The sequence below is a fragment of the Ornithorhynchus anatinus genome, chromosome 1 (genome assembly GCF_004115215.2).
Source record: "Ornithorhynchus anatinus isolate Pmale09 chromosome 1, mOrnAna1.pri.v4, whole genome shotgun sequence".
NCBI lineage: Eukaryota > Metazoa > Chordata > Mammalia > Monotremata > Ornithorhynchidae > Ornithorhynchus > Ornithorhynchus anatinus.
Window position 1 is genome coordinate 1,163,608 of NC_041728.1, and position 19,843 is coordinate 1,183,450.

At 45.6% G+C, this 19,843-nt stretch overlaps 1 protein-coding gene across 1 annotated transcript in view; it reads left to right on the forward strand.

The window, feature by feature from the left end:
* The window catches only part of LOC100074594 (regulator of G protein signaling 7 binding protein), a 52,052-nt gene extending 32,661 nt beyond the window's left edge, over positions 1-19,391 (forward strand). The window contains 4 exon segments of the mRNA XM_029074965.2: positions 2,318-2,448; positions 15,493-15,591; positions 15,594-15,642; positions 19,319-19,391. Of these exon segments, the coding sequence (XP_028930798.1) occupies positions 2,318-2,448; positions 15,493-15,591; positions 15,594-15,642; positions 19,319-19,391 (352 nt within the window).
* The last annotated feature ends 452 nt before the right edge of the window (positions 19,392-19,843 follow it).

Sequence of the window (19,843 nt, forward strand, 5' to 3'; positions counted from 1 at the left end):
GCCTCTTGGAGGAGATGTGTTTTTAACTGGGCTTTAAAGATGGGGAGATTGATTGCGTGTCATATCTGAAGGAGGGCATCCAGGCCAGAGGCCAGATGTGGGCGAGGGTTTAGCAGTGAGATAACGAGATCAAGGTAAAGTGAGTAGGTTGGCATTAGAATAGCGAAGTGTGCGGGCTGGGTTGTAGTTAGAAATCAGGGAGTTAAAGTAGGAGGGGACAGAGTGATTGAGTGCTTTAAAGCCTCTTTTAGTAAGGAGTTTCTTTTTGATGCAGAAGTGGTTGGTCAACCCCTGGAGGTTCCTAAGGAGTGGGGAAGTATGGACTGAAAGGTTCTGTAGCAAAATGATCCAGGCAGCAGAGTGAAGTACAGACTGGAGTGGGAAGAGACAGTAGGCAGGGAAGTGAGCAAGAAGGCTGATGCAGTAATCAAGATGGGAAAGGGTAAGTGCTTGAATTACCATGGTAGTGGTTTGGATGGAGGGGAAAAGGTAGATTTTAGTGATGGCGTGAAAGCTGAACCAACAGGATTTGGTGACTGAATGAGAGAGATGAATCGAGGATAATGACAAGGTTATGGGCTTGTGAGACAGGAAGGATGGTGGTGGTTTCTACAGTGATGGGAAAATTAGGGGGAGGACAGGGTTTGGGTGGGGCTATATTTGGCAAAAAGAGGATGAGTCCCTAAAATAAAACAACTAGACAAAAAGGCATCTGGTATCATATCCGTACTGGATGGGGGACAAACCAGTTGAAAATAGGCCTGTCCCGTGTAAAGCAGGATGAATGGTCACCCTGGGCTGGGGGGCAACTAACCGAAAAGATCGAAGGGCCCTGTGGGCAGGTGAATGACTGAATTGAATGTTGAAAAGTAATGAGCGGGACAAAGACCCCTCCAAAGTTTTCTGATGAAGACAAGCCTTTTTTGGAATCTGAAGTACCTTATCATCCAGAGTCAACTTCTGAACACAAAGTTATTAGCAGTTCTTTGTTTCCTTGGCTTGAACCATATGGCTGGAAGGGACCTCCCACATACGCAAGAAAGGAAATTAGAAACCCGAAGTAATTAATGATAAAATGGTTATCTCCATGCCAACTCGCTGCACCCACTTTGTTCTTTAGAAGTTTCTCCAGAATCTAGAAAACGGACATGCTGTCTCCTTTGCTAGCTACATCTGATGTTCTGCCACTGACCCTCTTAAGACTGAATTCGGTCCAAGCACTGCATTTGTCAATGAATCCGGGTAAGCATTTTAGATGGTAGGGATGGCAACACTAAAACTGAAATTTGGCAGCGGTAACCTGTGAGATTTTCCTTTCCATTCCTCCTTTCTTGTTAATGCTTTACTTTCTTTTGTTTCATTCCAAAATGTGCACTCAGCTTAATAAAAATGCGTATGCCTCTTAAAATGAAAATCAGTGTCAAAGACAGGCGAAGGACTACAAAATAACATCTGTGACCATTCATATCTAAAGCCCCTCATGATGACTTTTACTTAGCTTGATTTTTTTTTAAGATCTAGGATTTTATTTCTTCACTTAAAAAAATCCATGTGACCCATTTTTTTAAAAGCCCAATGTAAGTGGTTAATAATAAAATGTTCAGCAAGAAATAAAGAGACAGAGTCCAAACTAACATCTTGTCTTTCTGGACATTTGTTTTTAATGGGGTTTGAGCATGAAGTAGTCAGTTTGTTAGCAGCAGGAGCTATTGCAGTATTTACTAAGCGCCTGCTGTGGGCGGAGCCCTCGGGTGGGTGCCTACTATGGGCAGAGAGATATCCTGGGTACATGCAATGAAAGAGGCCTGGTCCTTGCCATCAAGTTTACTCTTGCTCTCCTGGTCTAAAGTTTAGTTATCTTAACACTCCTCGTGATTCATTCTACTTTATTCATTTTTACAAAGTAAGATTTCACTTGGGAAAAAGTTCTAAAGGAGTATAAAAACTTCCAAAGAAGCATAGAAAAGTTCTAAAGAAGTATAGAAACTAAAGAAGTATAGAAATTCCCATCGAGGCTGATGGGAAAAATTCAAAAAATTCTAGAACTTTATTAAAGTGCTCATTGCAGCACTACTGGTAACTGCACATGCCTTAAATTCAGCCTTCTGCATTGCTGAGGAAATTCTAACACACTGGTTAGGCATTACTTACTAGTAGGATTAAAATGTCCATAACTATTGGCAGAATACCAGTGGCTGTAGACTTTAAAGAAAATGCTTTAAGGAATCCTCAAGGAAATGCATTTTATAAAAATGGAGCTGGAGGCAACTGAATGACCTCTGAATCTAATTGCTTTCCTCTTTACTTTGGATTGCAGCCCTGAAGACGGTGAAATCCACCCTGAAATCTGCCGACTTTACATCCAGTTGCAGTGTTGCTTAGAAATGTACACCACAGAGATGCTCAAGTCCATATGCCTGCTAGGATCTCTTCAGTTTCACCGGAAAGGTATCTTCCGTTTCGTACGTTTCACCCCAAATTCGGAGGAATGCTCCCCTGGAAAGAGACATGGGGCCTCTAATGGGAATGGCATGATTTGGGATCACAGTGCCCAGCGGTCATGCTGAGGTGGATAATGTTCTGCTAAAATGGCACCATTTGTTGTCCAAGGTTGTCAGAAATTTAATAACTGGCTTTCAGAGGCCCCCAGGTTAGGAAGTTGAAACTGTGGGAGCAAATGAGTTCTCCAAGGGAATTTTTATAGATGGAGAATAGAAAGGGGACTCAGAATTGAGCTTTTCAGGGCTCCCACGGCTTAGAGGGAGAGTCTAATATGGTTCCAACCCCCTCCACTCCACAGGAACTATCCTCTCTCAGGACACCAATGATCTCCTTCTTCTCAAATCCAATGGCTTCTACTCCATCCTAATCCTCCTCGACCTCTTGGCTGGCTTTCGCTCATTAAATTGTATTTATTGAGCGCTTTCTGTGTGCAGAGCACTGTACTAAGTGCTTGGAAAGTACAATACAGCAGTAGAGACAGTCCCGGCTACAGCGGGTTTACAGCCTAGTCTACAGAGAATCAGCCTGACTTAGTGGAAAGAGCCCGGGCTTGGGAGTCAGAGGTCATGGGTTCTAATCCCCGCTCCACCACTTGTCTGCTGTGTGACTTTGGGCAAATCACAACTTCTCTGTGCTTCAGTTACCTCATCTGTAAAATGGGGATTAAGACTGTGAGCTGTACGTGGGACTGATTACCTGGTATCTACCCCAGTGCTTAGGGCAGTGGTTGGCACATAGTAAGCGCTTAACAAATACCAACATTTTATTATTATTATTATTATTAGAGAGGGGAAGACAGACATCAAAACAAGTAAACACCTTTGATACTGAACTTTGACACTGTGAACACTAACCTTGGCTTCACTGACACAGTCCTCTCCTGGTCCTCCTCCTATCTCTCTGGTTGCTCCTTCTGAGTCTCTTTCACAGGCTTCTCCTCTACCTCTCACCCCTCCCCACTGTGGGGGGATCCCACACAGCTCAGTTCTGGGTCCCCTTCTATTCTCCATCTCCATCCACTCCCCTGGAAAACTCATACGCTCTTACTACTTCAACTCTCATCTCCATGCAGATGACTTCCAAATCTCCTTCCCCTGACCTCTCTCCTCTCACTTAAGCCCTACGATTCTCACCTCACCCTCAGCCCCACAACACTTATGCGAGTCAGAGGACCTGGTTTTGATTCCGGCTCTGCCACTGATCTGCTGGGTGACCTTGGTCAAGTCATTTAACTTCTCTGTGTCCCAGTACCTCATTTATAAAATAGGGTTTAAGACTGTGAGCCCCGTGTGGGGCATGGACTGGGTCCAACTGATTAGCCTGCATCTACCCCAGTGTTTAGTACAGTGTCTGGCACACAGTAAGCACATAACAAATACCGCCCCCTGCCAAAAAAAAAAGTACATATCCTTATACTCTGCCAACTTCCCCTATCTACAATTTATTTTAATGTCTGTCCCCGCTTCTAGACTACAAAACTCCTTGTGGGCAGGCATTGTGTCTACCAACTCTACTATATTGTGATCTCCCAAGTGCTTAGTACAGTGCTCTGCACACAGCAAGTGCTCAGTAAATATCAATGATTGATGGACAAACCAGCAGCCGCAGGGCAAATACCCGAGCACTGAAGAAACTGGTCATGCCTTAGAGCCACTACTGAGCAAGGCCAGGGGTCTGTCCCAGGAATTGCACTGCATACAGTTCTTTGAGAAGTGTTTTAATGAACTGCCTGGTGTCCCTGCCCCCTCCACCCCTCCCTCCCCTAGATAATTGCACTAGACCCCCCCCAGTCCTGACTTCTTGGACCATCCTTATAGAGGAATCTTATTGCTCCTCCACATCCCCTCACCATTTCATCTTCCCCTCCATCGCAGGCTCAGGGGAGGTCACCACTGGTGCCCTTTTTGAAGGATTCAGCAGCGGTTAATTCCTGGATGTATATTTAACAAGCTCTCGGGGAGGGCACTGAGGCCCGCTCTTCTGTAAAAATTCCCTATGGCTTCCGAAGTCATGCTCCGCACAAAATGGGTGCCGAGCAAAGACTGTTGACGAGGTTGCGATCGGCCCCTGCTCTAGAAGATGGTCTCTGTGGATGGAATGCACAACGAGGAATCACAGTCGCCAGCTGGTCATTTCTGCTGCCACTCTCACAAATTATCATCAGGAAGGGATGTTTCAGTCACGGAGGATCGGTGATCATTTTAATACATATTTATTTGTTTTTTTAACTTGGACAAGTTCACGAGCAGTGTCGCACCTTTCTGTAGTCCCCTACTAAACAGTGATTTTCAATATAAGCGCTCCAGACATTTGCCCATTTATGAACTGAGGTGGTTGTCACCAGTCAGCGTGTTTTGATCCTTTGGATTTTCCACTTTTCAGGAGACAGAAAAGGGAGTAGTACACTTGCTTAACACATGAGTTTTCTCTCTAACCCTTCTCAAAGTAATAACCGTGATGGGTATTAATACAACCCGCCCGCTGAAACTGCAGATCCATTCATGTTGGGTACACAGTGTTTTGATGAGATGTCAGTTACTTTCAAGTCATTTATCTGGTGGGAACCTCAGGCTGCTTATGAGCTTTCCCCTCAGGATTTCTGTGCGAGTGCAAGAGAGGGAGGGAAGTGGTGAGAGGGAAGGGAGACAGGGAGAAAGAGCACAAGCCAAGGAACATCGGAATTACTCCCTCTCATCTCCCAAATAAGACTATAATTGATAGTGCAACTTCCTCCCAAAATCAAATTAAGGATATTAAGGCACTCGTTCCTACAGATTGCCTTTGGTACTGAATGAAAAATGATTGTGGTAGAAATTACAGGCAGGAAAAAAAATGGGGGTGTTCCTCAGGTGGATGAGGGGAAATGATTTATTCATCAAATTAAAACCTTATTTAACAACCTATAATTGAATGGCGGGAAGCGGGGTTTGGGCAGAACCAGGGAATAGCACCGCTGCTCCGTGAAGAAGGAGTAGAATGAAAGGAAGAATCCCGCAGGTCTCCGATTTCACCCCCTCCCCAACCCGTTCTCTTCTCTGACCCTCAGCCTCTCTGAAGCAGTTAAATCCAACCTCCTGGGAACTGTGTGCCTCCAGCAGGCAGTAAGGCACCCCGTAGGCTGGATGGGCTTGCTGGACACCTAGCGTAAATCCCCTAGAGAGATTCCTGGCTCCTGCATCCACGTTCCCAACCCCGGGGAGTGTAGAGCAGTGAGGGACCCCGTGAACCTACTCCAGTTAGATGGGGGGAAAGACGGACAAATGAATAGGATAACAGGAGTTAAACTACAGCAAAATACAGGCCAGAGATGGGTGCAACTTCCTCCAGGAGATCTCTGTTGAAACCTGGAAGGGTATATTAGAGGAAGCAAATGAAGACCCATCACCCAACGCAGTTCGATTCAACTAGACAAAGCACTCAAAAATGTATTCTTTTGGGAACGAGAGCCTGCCGGTCCTTCTCCCTTTGCCCTGGGGAATGTCTGCAGTTCCAGCAGAAACTGCTGCCCTTGCTTGTGTTTGGAATAGAGACGCACCATCTTTTGGGTTGCGAGAAAATCTGCCAGGGAAACCATTTTGAATTCAGTGCCATCCTCTGTACCTTGTTAATGGCTGTCCTGTTTTAAAGCCAAATTTCTTCAGGGGGAAAGCTGTTAAATCTGGGTTCTTGCAACTGCTCTAATCCTGCAGTTTGGGGGAAGGAGGCTGAAGGCTTGGGAGTCCGCTGACTGCGAAGGTGGCTGGCGGTGGGTGGCGTCTTGGGAGGCCGGCCAGGCCCTCACACCCCCGCTACCTGAGAGGAAAACATTTCATATATCATTGCGCGCCCAGCATAAGCTGTCTTTCAGGAAAACCTATCTCGTCCCTGATCATGCTCATGCCTGAGCGGGGGGCATGTGGGACTAGACAAGCATATGAGGCATTGTGCTGGAGGCATTTGCTGTCCTGTGCTCTCAATTTCTCTGATTATTTGACAGCTCCGATGTGCCGGGGCTGCAGGGAACAGGAAAGCAGGCCAGGTCCCCAACCTCACGATGCAGTACGTTTAAAGGCCGTCAATCAATCAGTGGTATTCATTAAGCCTGACTCTGCAGAGCACTGTGCTAAGCACTTGGGAGAGTCCAATAGAGTACGTAGACACGATCCCAGCTTTCAAGGAACTCTTTCGCTAGACTGTAAACTCCTCTGCTAGATTGCATGCGTCTTGAGTGCAGGCATTATGACTGCTTATTCCACTGGACTCTCCGAAGTGCTCGGGTACTTGGCACACAGTAAGTGCTCAATAAATCTAACAACTGAGAGCTAGAGCGGGGCTGAGGCAAATATGAACAGGAAGAAGACAAGGGCTGTTGAAAAAGTTTGGGTTCACTCAAGAGGTTTTCAGAAGTGGTTCCTAGAAGAACTAAGCCTTGAGCCATATAGAAGGGAGAAAGATGGCTTCTCTGATGGCTCAAGGATTTTGACATGGGAAAGCAATAAGAAGAGAGAAATCCTTTCAGCCTTTCTAGGGAACATCTATTCTCTCGGCCTTTGGTTTGCATGCCGGTCCCTCTGGGGTTGGCTTTAGAATGGGAACAATTTAGCCCTTGGAAAGGCTTTTAGAAATACCTAGGATAAAATCAGGAAGGGCCCATTGCATTGAGACCACTTTTAAAGGTCATAAAAAGCCTACTAACTCTACTGTATTCACCTAATAATAATAATAATGGTATTTACTAAGCCCTTACCATGTGACCAGCACTGTATTAAGTGCTGGAATGGATAGAAGTGTATATTGAGGGCATATTTTAGTATTCTGCAAAATAATAATAATAATACTGATACTTGTGGTATTTAAGTGCTTATTATGAGCCAAACAATGTACTAGGTTAGATAGAAATAATCAGGTGGGAAATAGTCCCTGTCCCACATGAGGTTCCCAATCCAAATAGGAGGGAGAACAGGAATTGAACCCCCATTTTACCAATGAGGAAACTGAGACACAGAGAAGCTAAGTCACTTGCCCAAGGTCACATAGTCTTGGAATGGAGCCAGGATTAGAACCCAGGTCCTCTGACTCCCAAGTCTGTGTTCTTTCCACTAGGTCACATTGCTTCCCACAGTAGATGAGAAGTATTGAGCACAGTCAGTGCTCAGTAAATACTATTTATTGATCGATTGTTAATAACTGTTAATATTATGATCATTGTTTGCTCCCTGGAAGTAGCTCCCTTCTTCCCAGAAGCAGAGCTGCAGATATATTTGTGGTATTATTATCCGCCCAGTTCCTATTTTTTCACGCCTCCACTCTTTCCCTCACAGCTCCGGTGAAGCGAACAAGTCTATAATTACTGGCTTGATCCTCCGGCTTTGCTGCTAAGGTTTTTCTAGTTCATATCCCGGTCCTCAGAGACACATGGGAACATATTCACTGGCTTTCCTAGTTTCTGTTGTTTCTTGTGGTGTCGGTAGACTCTAGAAGGGAGTCACCTTCTGTCTGTTCTCAGCGGCCTGGAGCTAATGTGTAATCGGATGGGCCGGAACTGTGGCGGCCTGGCAGGGAGCCTTGACTGAAAATAATGGAAAAGTTGGGTCCCAGTGATCACAGCGGCTCGAAACCAGCAGAGGAAGAAATGGCTGCACGGACCACAGCACAAAAGTATTACAGTCCCAGGAAAGGCTTGGGGGTAGTATGAGCCTCAGCAGGTTTGATGCCCTTGAATGGAGCTTGTAGATCCACCAAGGTGAAAAAAATCCCCATAGGATAGAATGCCTAAGTTACACCCGGAGAACCAACAAATGACATTTCTACAGGGGAGAGAAAGCAGAGAAGCCACTGGCACTTCTTCTCAGTGGGTTCGAATCCCAGGTCTACCCCTGGCCTGCTGAGTGGCCTCTGGCAAAACCCCTTAACCTCTCTGGGCCTCTGGGCCCTTATCTATAAAATGGGGAGAAGGATCTCCACCTCACTCTACCTCCCAGGAATGCTGGAAGATAAAACAGGGCATGACTACTTGTTTTGTTTTACTGTCTGTCTTCCCCTTTTAGACTGTGAACCCATCGTTAGGCAGGGATTGTCTCTAGCTGCTACCAAATTGTCCATTCCAAGTGCTTAGTACAGTGCTCGGCACACAGTTAGCGCTCTATAAATACGATCGAATGAATGAATGAATCATTGTGAAAAGCACTTTGAGACAGTGAAGGAATGATACAAATCCCAAGAATTACAATTCTTTTTCAGGGGAGATGATTTACTTGGTAGATTGCCCAGACCCCTCCCGCTGCCCATTTCCCAACTCATTAACCTCTCCATTAGAGGCTGGGCAGGTTCAACCAATTCAGCCTATCTCGCTCCTTGCTGGCTTTGCCGACATTTAAAGGAGACTCCATTTGGGGAGACATAGAGATGAAAATCTGGGACTCCAACCGGCATGACGTAGTGGATAGAGCACGAGTCTGGGAGTCAGAGGGTCCTGGGTTCTAATACCGGCTTCGCCACTTGTCTGCGATGTGACCCAGGGCAAGTCACTTCACTTCTCTGTGCCTCAGTACCTCATCTGTAAAATGGGGATAGAGATTGTGAGCCCCACGTGGGACAGGGACTGTGTCCAGACCAATTTGCTCGGATCCACCCCAGTGGATAAATAAATAATAATGAGCCGAAGCTCTTAATGAGAGCATAGTTAGATGCTCTCGTTAGACTGTAAACTCGCCGCGGGCAGGAAACGAGTCTTCCAACTCTGTTGCACTGTACTCTCTCAAGTGCTTAGTATAGTGTTCTGCACATAATAAGTGCTCAATAAATGTCATTGATTGATCGGTACGATGATGTCCTTTTTCTGCCTTTAGTGGTTTTGGCAGATCAGTACATCCAAGGGCTGTAATCTCTCTGGAAGCCTTTTATATTTCACAGGCCCAAGGTGCCACTAAGGAAATGAAGAAAAAACTATTTTATTTCTTGTCTGCCAGCACAATGACACAAGAGCGAAAGGAGTTGAGCAAGACCAGTTGGGTCACATTAGGTAAAGAGGAGGTTTGGAAGAAGGCGGCAGATGGCAACTGTTTTCCTTGTTTGTAGTCACTTATTTGTAATGTGATTGTAAACTGGTATTTTACTTGGTAAGGTCAAATTTCTATGTTTAGAATGAAAAGTGGTTGGATAGGAAAACCTTTCACATTATTCATGAGTCATTTTGACTTAAAGGGGTGTTTCCTGCTACTGAGGAAAATGGAACCAGCAAAAGAATGAAACCCACTTTTTCAAGGCCTATTGCATGACTAAGGGAAGTGGTGGTACTCTGTTTCTCTTAGGATAAAGTCATTAGAAAGAAGGTAGGGCTCCGAGAAACCATGTCAAACCCACGTAAATGATATGCCTAGTCCATCATCACCAAGGATTACATGGAATAGAGGTAAAAGACTTCAATATAAAAGCATGCCATGATGACTGTCTAGATTCTAAGCAGCCCACTGGCAAAGATGGTGCGTGGGTTTCACATTTCATTTTTTTTGCATTTATTAAGCCCTTAATTTACGCAAAGTGTTGTACATATACCGGAGAAAAGTACAAAAAGTTTGGACCAAACCACTGTCCCTGGTCCACAGGGAGCTCCCACAGTCTAAAAGGGGAGGGGTCCAGACATACAGAGAAAGAGATAATAGTATAAAGTAGCAGAAGGAGCATGGTACTGGGAGTGAGGAGACTCGGCTTCTAGTCCTAGATCAATCAATCAATCATAGGTATTTATTGTGTACTTACTGAGTGTAGAGCAGTGTGTTAAAAGCTTGGGCAAACACAATACAACAGAGTTTGTAGGCATGATCCCTGCCCTCAAGGATTTTACAGTCTAGTCGAGAAGACTGACGTTCAAGTAAATTACAGATAGGGGAAGTGGCAGAATATATGGATGTGAACATAAGTGCTGTGGGGCTGGGGGTGGGGAGAATATCAACGTAAAGACCTGAGAGCATAGGCGATAGAGAGGGGAGGGCAAAAAGGATGGGGAGATAAAAGGATAGTCAAGAAAGGCTTCTTGGAGGAGATATGATTGGGAGGGTTAGGTTGGTTTTTGCAGGTGGGGAGAGTGGTGGTCTGTTGAATATGAAGGAGGAAGGAGTTCCAAGTTGGTTGGAGGGCACGAGCAAGGGATTAAGGATGAGAGAGATGAGACTGCGATGTAGTTCATGGGTTGATGTTAGAGGAATGAAGTATGCAGGCTGGTTTGTAGTAGGAGACGATCAAAGTTAATTGGAAATGGGAGGGCTGATTGATAACTACCACTAGCCTAGGTGGTGTTGATGGGCATGTCACTCCACTTCTCTGGGCCTCAGTTTCCTTGTTAAATGGACATAATAATCCCTGCCTCTCCCAATCTACCTCCCAGAGATGGCGTGAGGGCAGAGGCAGCTTGGCTCAGTGGAAAGAGCACGGGCCTGGGAGTCAGAGGTCGTGGGTTCTAATCCCGGCTCCGTCACTTGTCAGCTGTGTGACTCTGGGCAAGTCACTTAACTTCTTCTCTGGGCCTCACTTACCTCATCTGTAAAGTGGGGATTAAGACTGTGAGCCCCACATAGGACAACCTGTTTACCTTGCATCTCCCCCATCCCTTGGAACAGTGCCTGGCACACAGTAAGCACTTAACAAATACCACCATTATTATCATTAAAAAGAGATATGTGGTGTGAAAGCACTTTGAGGGAAATAAAGTGCTATACACACTCAAGGAATTATCAGAACAGGGCAAATTCAGTTAAAAACAACAATTTGGTCAAGCAGCAGTACTTGTTTCTGATACCTCTCCTCTCAGTCAGGGTTTTTTGTTTTGTTTTGTTTTTTTGTTTAGTGGCTATTAAGCATGTGGGAATTTAATGTTTCTCATTGTCACCCTCGCCTTGTACATGTTCAGTGAAGGCTTACCAAAGGGGAGAGGGCACAGTAGTGTTTACTGCTATTGAGACCTCAGAGCTATTCTGTTCCATGACCAGAGAGGTGCCCATTTGCCCCACCAGCCATCTCACGGTGGAGCAGCTGGGTAAAGGGGGACCAGGTGACAGAGAGATACCACTATAGCAAACCCAACCCAGCCTCCTTCTCCTCAAGAAGCCCCGATGGCTGCCCATCCACCCTCCATCAAATAGAAATTCCTTATTATTAGCCTTGCCCCCTGCTACCTTATCTCCCTGATAATAATTAGGGAATTTATTAAGCACTTACTATATGCCAACCACTATTCTACGCGCAGTGGAAGATACAAGTTAATGGGGTTGGGCACAGTCCCTGCCCCACATGGGGCTCACACTCTTAATTCCCATTACAGATGAGGTAACCGAGGCTCAGAAAAGTGAAGTGACTTGCCTAAAGTGACACAGAAGACACGTGGCGGAGTCGGGATTAAAACTCAGGTCCTTCTGACTCCCAAGCCTGTGCTCTATTCACTAAGCCATGCTGCTTTTCTGTTCTACTATAGTCCAGCCGGCACACTTGGCTCCTCTAGCATCAGAGTATTCACTGTGCCCTGATCTCATCTATCTCACCGCTGACCTCTTCCCCACATCCTCCTTGTGTCCTGGAACTCCGTCCCCCTCTCTAGATGCCAGACTACCAGTGTCCTCACCTTCAAGGCTTTATGGAGGTCACAACTCCCCTAAGAGCACCTTCCCCGAGAAAGCCCTTTTCCCCATCTCCCTCTCCCTCCGGTATTTTTGTGCATTTGGATCTGTGACCTTTGGGCATTTGATATTTGCCCTACCGTCCGCCCTGAAGCATTTATGTACACATCTAAATTACATACTATAAATTCATTTACCTTTATGTCTGTCTCCCCCCTCTAAACTGTAAACACACTGTGGACAGGGAACGTCTCTACCAACTCTGTTGTATTGTACTTTCTCAAATGGTTAGTAAGGTGCTCTGCCCCTAGTAAGAGCTCAATAAATACCATGGATGATGGTGGAGAGTCCTACTGACCGTAGGACATACCTTGCGCCTCTTACCCATTGATGTCCGAGGAATGTTCACCCAAATAGCGAAAGGCATTACTGGGTTTTTAGGGACAAAGTGTGCCGAGACACTCACCCTCATAGACACCATCTCCCAGTCAGTGGACTCTATTAGGTGGTAGGTATCTGTCTTGCTCAGTGTGCCAGGAGACAGGACACAAATCCTTTTGAAAGGCCAGAGTTCTATAAGCCTGAAATGCTTATTAGAGGTGGAATAAGTACTCAATTAACTGCAATGTGCTCGCGTTCCAGATAATCAGACAAGCAATTCCCAAGGCACTATCTCCACTAGAACTGGTGGGCATAAAGTAAACAGAGAAGCTTTGATTAATTCTAAACCCTGACCTGATTTTTTCTAACTTAGCTCCACCATCATATTTGGAACCACCAGCCTCAGTCACCGATTTTCCCCCTTCCCTTCCTCTTCCCCTGCCACTGGAGGGGCTGGAAGATGCTTTCAGGCTCACGGAAATAATCTCGACCCACTCCACGGCTATTGAACCAAAAAACATCTCCACCCCCTCCCATCCTCAAGAATCTCTTTTTTCTGAATGGGAAAGATATAGAACTCTAAATGCCCCTTCTTCAAGATGAAACCCTCCATCTGTTCATGGAGATTTGAAACCTCAAGGCAGGGTGAGAAAGCAGCTTTCACCAGGCTCTGTCAGGGGTTGCTGACATCATACATGGTCCGTGTGCTCCTGGACTTCCTATGTTAGGTTTGAATTAATCTACCTCAGGGAGGGCAGAATAAATCTGAAGAAGGAAGAGAGAAGAGCAATCGGGATATCGGTTTGGGAGAAACTTCCAAAAGCACACAGGCCAGAGAGTTAGGATTCTTCCCTCTGGAAAAATGGAAGCAAAGAAGCATCATTAAGCCTACAGAATCATGAAGGGAAGGACAGGGAGGTAGACTAGCCAAGGTCAATAGGCCAGTGCTAGAACTGGACTAAAACCAGATCACCTGGCTTCTTGATCCAAGCTTTTTCCACTAGACCAAGCTAAAATGTTAGACCCCTTATAATAATGATAATAATGTTGGTATTTGTTAATAATAATAATGTTGGTATTTGTTAAGCGCTTACTATGTGCAGAGCACCGTTCTAACCGCTAGGGTAGACACAGGGGAATCAGGTTGTCCCTCGTGGGGCTCACAGTCTTAATCCCCATTTTACAGATGAGGTAACTGAGGCACCGAGAAGTGAAGTGACTTGCCCACCGTCACACAGCTGACAGGTGGCAGAGCTGGGATTCGAACCCATGACCTCTGACTCCCAAGCCCGGGCTCTTTCCACTGAGCCACGCTGCTTCTCTAACAGCGTGCTAACTAACAGAGGAAGGCACCTTCATTTGGTTCCTCTAAACAACCTGATGCTACTGTTAGAAACAATACTGCATTGGCTGGAACTTTCTTCTAATTTCAAAAATAGCATTACTCAAGAGGGACTCTGAACCTGTTATCGGGCAGGGATTGTCTCTGTCTGTTGCCGAATTGTCCATTCCAAGCACTTAGTACGGTGCTCTGCACATAATAAGCGCTCAATAAATACTGTTGAATGAATGAATGAACCGGTATCTTCTTGTGAAAAGAACATGGGCCTGGGAGTCAGAAGATTTGGGAGTTAATCTTGGATCAATCACTTCACTTCTCTGTGCCTCAGTTTCCTGATCTGTAAAGCAGGGATTTAATGCTGCTTCCTCCTACTTAGACTATGAGACCTGTGTGCGAAGAGACTCTGTGGGATTTGACTGAGCCTCTCCCAGGGTTTTAGCCTAACACTTGACAGTAAGTGCTTACCAAAGATCGTTATTAGTAGTAAATAATAGTAGTAATCATAGTAGTGGTAGAATAATAATAATAATGACATTTGTTAAGCACTTACTCTGTGCAAAGCACTGTTCTAAGCACTGGAGAGAATACAAGGTGATCAGGTTGTCCCACGTGGGGCTCACAGACTCAATCCCCATTTTACAGATGAAGTAACAGGCACTGAGAAGTGAAGTGACTTGCCCAAAGTCATCCAACTGACAGGCGGCGGAGCGGGGATTTGAACCCCTGACATCGGACTCCAAACCCATGCTCTTTCCATAGAGCCACACTGCTTCACCCGAAATACTACCACTAATAATAAGAGCTTATATTATATTATATAGAAGCAGTGCAGCTTAGTGGAAAGAGTATGGGCTTGGGAATCAGAGGCCATGGGTTCTAATCCCGGCTCTGCCACTTGTCTGCTGTGTGACTCTGGGTAAGTCACTTAACTTCTCTGAGCCTCAGTTACCTCATCTGTAAAATGGGGATGAAGAATGTGAGCCCTACGTGGGACAACCTGATAACTTTGTATCTACCCCAGCACTTAGAACAGTGCTTGGCACATAGTCAGCACTTTACAAATACTATTATTATTATATTCTTATGGGTTAACAGTAAAATTGTATATTATAAATGTAAAATGGTTGGGGAAAAAAATCTAGCAATCAGTCAATCAGTATTTTTTGAGTGCCTACTCTGTGCTGAGCACTGTCCTAAGCACTTGGGAGAGTACAACAAAGTTGGTCCTCTTGCCTTTGAGGAGCTTATCTGCCAGGTATGTATGGATGAAAATTATTCATTCATTCATTCAATAGTATTTATAGAGCGCTTACTACGTGCAGAGCACTGTACTAAGCACTTGGAATGTACAATTCGGCAACAGATAGAGACCATCCCTGCCCAGTGACAGGCAGCAAGCAAACAGAACAAACCAAAACAAGACAACATCATCAAGATAAATAGAATCAAGGGGATGTACACCTCATTAACAAAATAAATAGGGTAATAAATAATATATACAAATGAGCACAGTGCTGAGGGGAGGGGAAGGGGGAAAGGATGGGGGAAGAGGGGAGGGGAGGAAAGGGGAGCAGAGGGAAAGGGGGGTTCCCTCTGGGAAGGCCTCCTGGAGGAGGTGAGCTCTCATGTACGGATGAAAACTCACGTAGGTTTGATTTTTACCTTCCCTTTCCCTCTCTAGGAAAGAACCTGGTGGGCTACTCCCCAAGAGCACTGACTGTAAAGCCGAAGAGAGTTCTGAAGTACCTATATTAGAAGACACATCGTCATCACCAGTGGATCTCCATACCATTCTTGGCAGGTTTCCACAGATATTGAAAACACGGAAAGGTATGATGGTCTTGAAAGAGCAACCTGAATTCAGGAAGTGATTTGGATCTCAGATTCTCTGGGCTCTTGGGTCTGAGATACTTGTAGGCCGGCGGAAATGGCCACAGGAGGAGAGCAAGATGATCAACTCTTCACTCACTCTCACCCCAGGCGAAGGGGCAGCAAGCTCAGAATCCCAGTTCCTTCTGACTCCCAGGCCCATGCTCTATCCACTAAGCCACACTGCTTCTCTTTTGCCCCATGTCACACTCCAAAGAGCAGAAAACAAGTGCGGGGGGTGATCAAAGACCTCCCAATCCGCAGAATGTGCCACGTTCTCTCTACTCTCTGCTAGTAAATTAAGGCACTTGGGACTGGGCCTTCATTCTCTAGGAACTCTTAGACGGTAAGCTTGTCGTGGGCAGGGAACGTTATGTATCGACTCTGTAATATTGGACTCTCCCAGGCTCTGCTCTGCTCACAGTAAGCGCTCAGTAAGTACAACTGAATGACTGGTTGATAGTGACCTTTTGGTGCAGCGGAGGTCACATGATATCGTGCTCCTGGCCTTCTGGTGTGCTGTTGTATTTCTAACGTATCTTCCCGAGACGAGGCTTGCATCCAGCAGAGAGCAGAGCTCTATGATTTCATTTCGGCTGGGAAAAAGCAGAGATAATAGCATGTAATATACTATCCGCCTCATTAACATGCTTAAATTGCCGTTCTACTGTGGAGAAATTAAACACTTGTTTAATTACCCTTCCCCTTAACATCCCTGTCGTTAACTTCTAATTTCCCTACCCTGAGCACAGAATGGTTGAGTGAATACAGGACCATTCCGGTGAGCGGAGAGGGACAGAGTGTGTGTGGGGTTGAGTCATCAGAGAGATAATGAACTTTTTTGTACTTTCGCAAATATAACTCATAATGGCATTTCCATTCATCGTGCCCCTACTTTCCAATTGGAATCTAATTCTAAAGCTAATTACCAAAGTTTTATGTTTATAGAAAATCGGCACATGCAGTGATTACGTGCTGGACTTGTATGAACATAGGAACTCACTAATTGTGACCCAAACAGTGTGGCACAACTCGATAATACACGGACAAATGACGGGGAATGGTTTTACGTAATTTGAAAAATAGAAAATCTCTCCTTTAGTTCTGACTTCCTGAAAGCCACAATAAAGGCAAATAGCCCAACACCTGCCATAGTCAGGAAAACAGGTACCGACCCTCAGGCCAAGATCCAGAAGGCAATTTGGCCTGCCTTAATAATAGTAATAATAATAAATAATTGTGATATTTGTTAAGAGCTTACTAAGTGCCAGTCAATGTACTAAAGCGCTGGGGTAGATACCTGGTAATTGGGATTGGACAAAGTCCCAGTCCCGCACAGGGCTCACAGTTTTAATCCCCAATTTGCAGATGAGGGTACTGAGGCACAGAGAAGTTGCCTTGAAACAACTACTTGGTAGATAGGCTTGCCTTTTTAAATAGAAGCTGAAAAGGTAACCCATGAAGTTGAACTTTAGGTGTTTCAACCACCGCGTTAGTGGCTGTGTCATCTTGGGCAAGTCACTTAACTGCTCCGTGCCTCAGTTTCCCTCATCTACAAAATGGATATTACATACTTGTTCTCCCTCCTAGACAGTGAGCCCATGGTAGGACTGATATCTCGTGCTTTACCCAGCGCTTAGTACACGGCTTGGCACCTAGTAAGTAACAAATACCGCAGTTATTATAATTAAACTGGCTCCCCCGTGGTGCTTCCCTGAGGTCACCACTGACTGGATCCAGACCTCCAGAAGGGTGAAGGAGGGGATCCAGGCCTTCACTACAGTATTTCCCTCTGTTTTTCTTGGCTTTGTTGACCTAACCTTGTCCCTGAAACTGGAAGCTAACTGGTGATTCCGGTGGTGTTTATTGATTGCCACTGTGTGCAGAAGTAGGTGTTGAGAGAAGTATGGTAAAGATGGAGCTCTGCCTTTAAGAGCCTCAAAATCCCTTCTACCCCGGTGCTTTATACGCCCCGCATCAGAGGCCCTTTCACTGAGTTACTGAACGTGTAGTACAGTGCAATTTGGTGAGTGAATGAATGAATGAGTTTGGGATGAGCCAGTGATAGTCGTGGTGGGAGAGCCTCCAAGTCCTTGAAGTGGGTGACAACTTTAGCCCATCCCGTTAGTTGTCCTGCAAACACATGGTCCGTGGCTCATCTCCTCCACTAGCACTCAAACTTCTCGAGGGCAGGGACTGTGTCTTTGGCTTCTACTGAACGTTCCCAAGAGACTAGTACAGCAGTTGGCATGTAGTAAGTGCCCAGTAAAGCAGTTTGCCCACAGGCACTCAATAAATAATGATGACTATAGGACTGTTGCCACACCATTCACTCATTCATTCTTTCAATCATATTTATTGAGTGCTTACTGTATGGAGAGCACTGTACTAAGCAATTGGGAGAATACAATACAATAATAGACACACTCCCTGCCCACCGTAAGCTTATGGTCCAGAGGGGGAGACAGACATTAATAGAAATCAATCAGATATGTACACAAGTGCTGTGGGGCCGGGAGGGGGAATAAACAAAGGGAACGAGTCAGGGAGACAGAGAGGGGAGTGGGAAAAGAGGGAAGGGGGGCTTAGTCAGGGAAAGCCTCTTGGCAGAGACACGCCTTCAGTAAGGCTCTGAAGGAAGGGAGAGTAAACCCTCGCCCTTGATGGCATGACCGATGGCCCCTCTGTGAAACCCCATTCACTGAAACACCGGGTAGTTCCGTGTAGCTGTCAGCTAGGACTGGTTCTCTTTCTCTTTCCTAAAAGTGGCCCCAACTCATCCATGGTCAATCCAACTCTGGCCATCTCTCATGAATGCAGAATCAACATTCCTGTGTTTAAACCCTGACACCTGCTCTCCTAAAGCCCCAAGTCCGGCTAGTAAGGCACAGTGTCTAATTCCTACCTGTGTATTATTTCCCATCACTTAGTACAGTGCTCTGCACACAATAAGCACATAATAAACACTATTAGCCCTGCTATTCCTCTTCCTCCTGCTTTCTCCTCCTTTTGTATAATCTTTTTTATGGTATTGGTTAAGTAATAATAATGATGGTGGTATTTGTTAAGCGTTTACTATGTGCAAAACACTGTTCTAAACACTGGGGGGATACAAGGTGATCAGGCTGTCCCACGTGGGGCTCACAGTCTTCATCCCCATTTTTACAGATGAAGTAACTGAGGCTTGCCCAAAGTCACACAGCTGGCAAGCGGAGTCGGGATTTGATCCCATGACCTCTGACTCCCAAGCCCAGGCTCTTTCCACTGAGCCATTCTGCTTCTCTATCTGTCCAACTCTATTCCAAGCGCTGGGATAAATTAATTATGTTGGACAGAGTCCCTGTCCCTCTTGGGGCTCACAGTTCGGGTAGGAGGGAGAATAGGTATCCCCATTTTACAGTTGAGGAATCTGACACCCAGAGAAGTGAAATGACTTCCCAAGGTTACATAGCAAGCAATTGGCAGAGTTAGGATTAGAACCCAGGTCCTCCTGACTCCGAGGACCGTTCTAAATCTACTAGGCCACACTCTTTCAGTCACTACTTAAGAACTCTGTCATCACACCAAAAACAAAATCTGGTCATGTGTAATGTTCGCTCCTGATTAATCTAGCGATGAATTTGTTGTTTTTACAGAGATATGCGAGAAATGAAAAACCTTTTAAGCAAACTCAGGGAGACTATGCCTTTACCATTGAAAAATCAAGGTGAGTCTTGTCACTTCTCCCTCTTGGAAACAAATTGATTTACAGCTTGACTTTCCCTGGGAACGTGTGTTGCTTTCTTCTGAGAGTGGACCTGGGAGGCACGGATGATGTTTCTACCTCCAAGTTAGCAGGTTCGAGAGAATAAAGCAAGCTTTCTACGGCTACCTAGTGCGTACTGATTCAAACTTCTTTTCCTCTTGGAATACATAGGTCTGGGATGATGCGCTCAGTTCTCGGACATCATTTGAATGGGAGAAATATTGTTGGTCAGAAGGCAGTCAGGGGCAGAGCCACAGGAGCCAATGTCCTGGCTGGTAAAGTTGCAGTAAGGCAACAGAGGTGCTCCAGGCCTTTGCAGGGGGAGGTGAAATGGTCCCCTGGGAGTCCCAATGGCGACGCTGAGGTAAGGGGGGAGGAGGAGAGAGGAGAGGGAGGAGGAGGCAAAGATGACATATG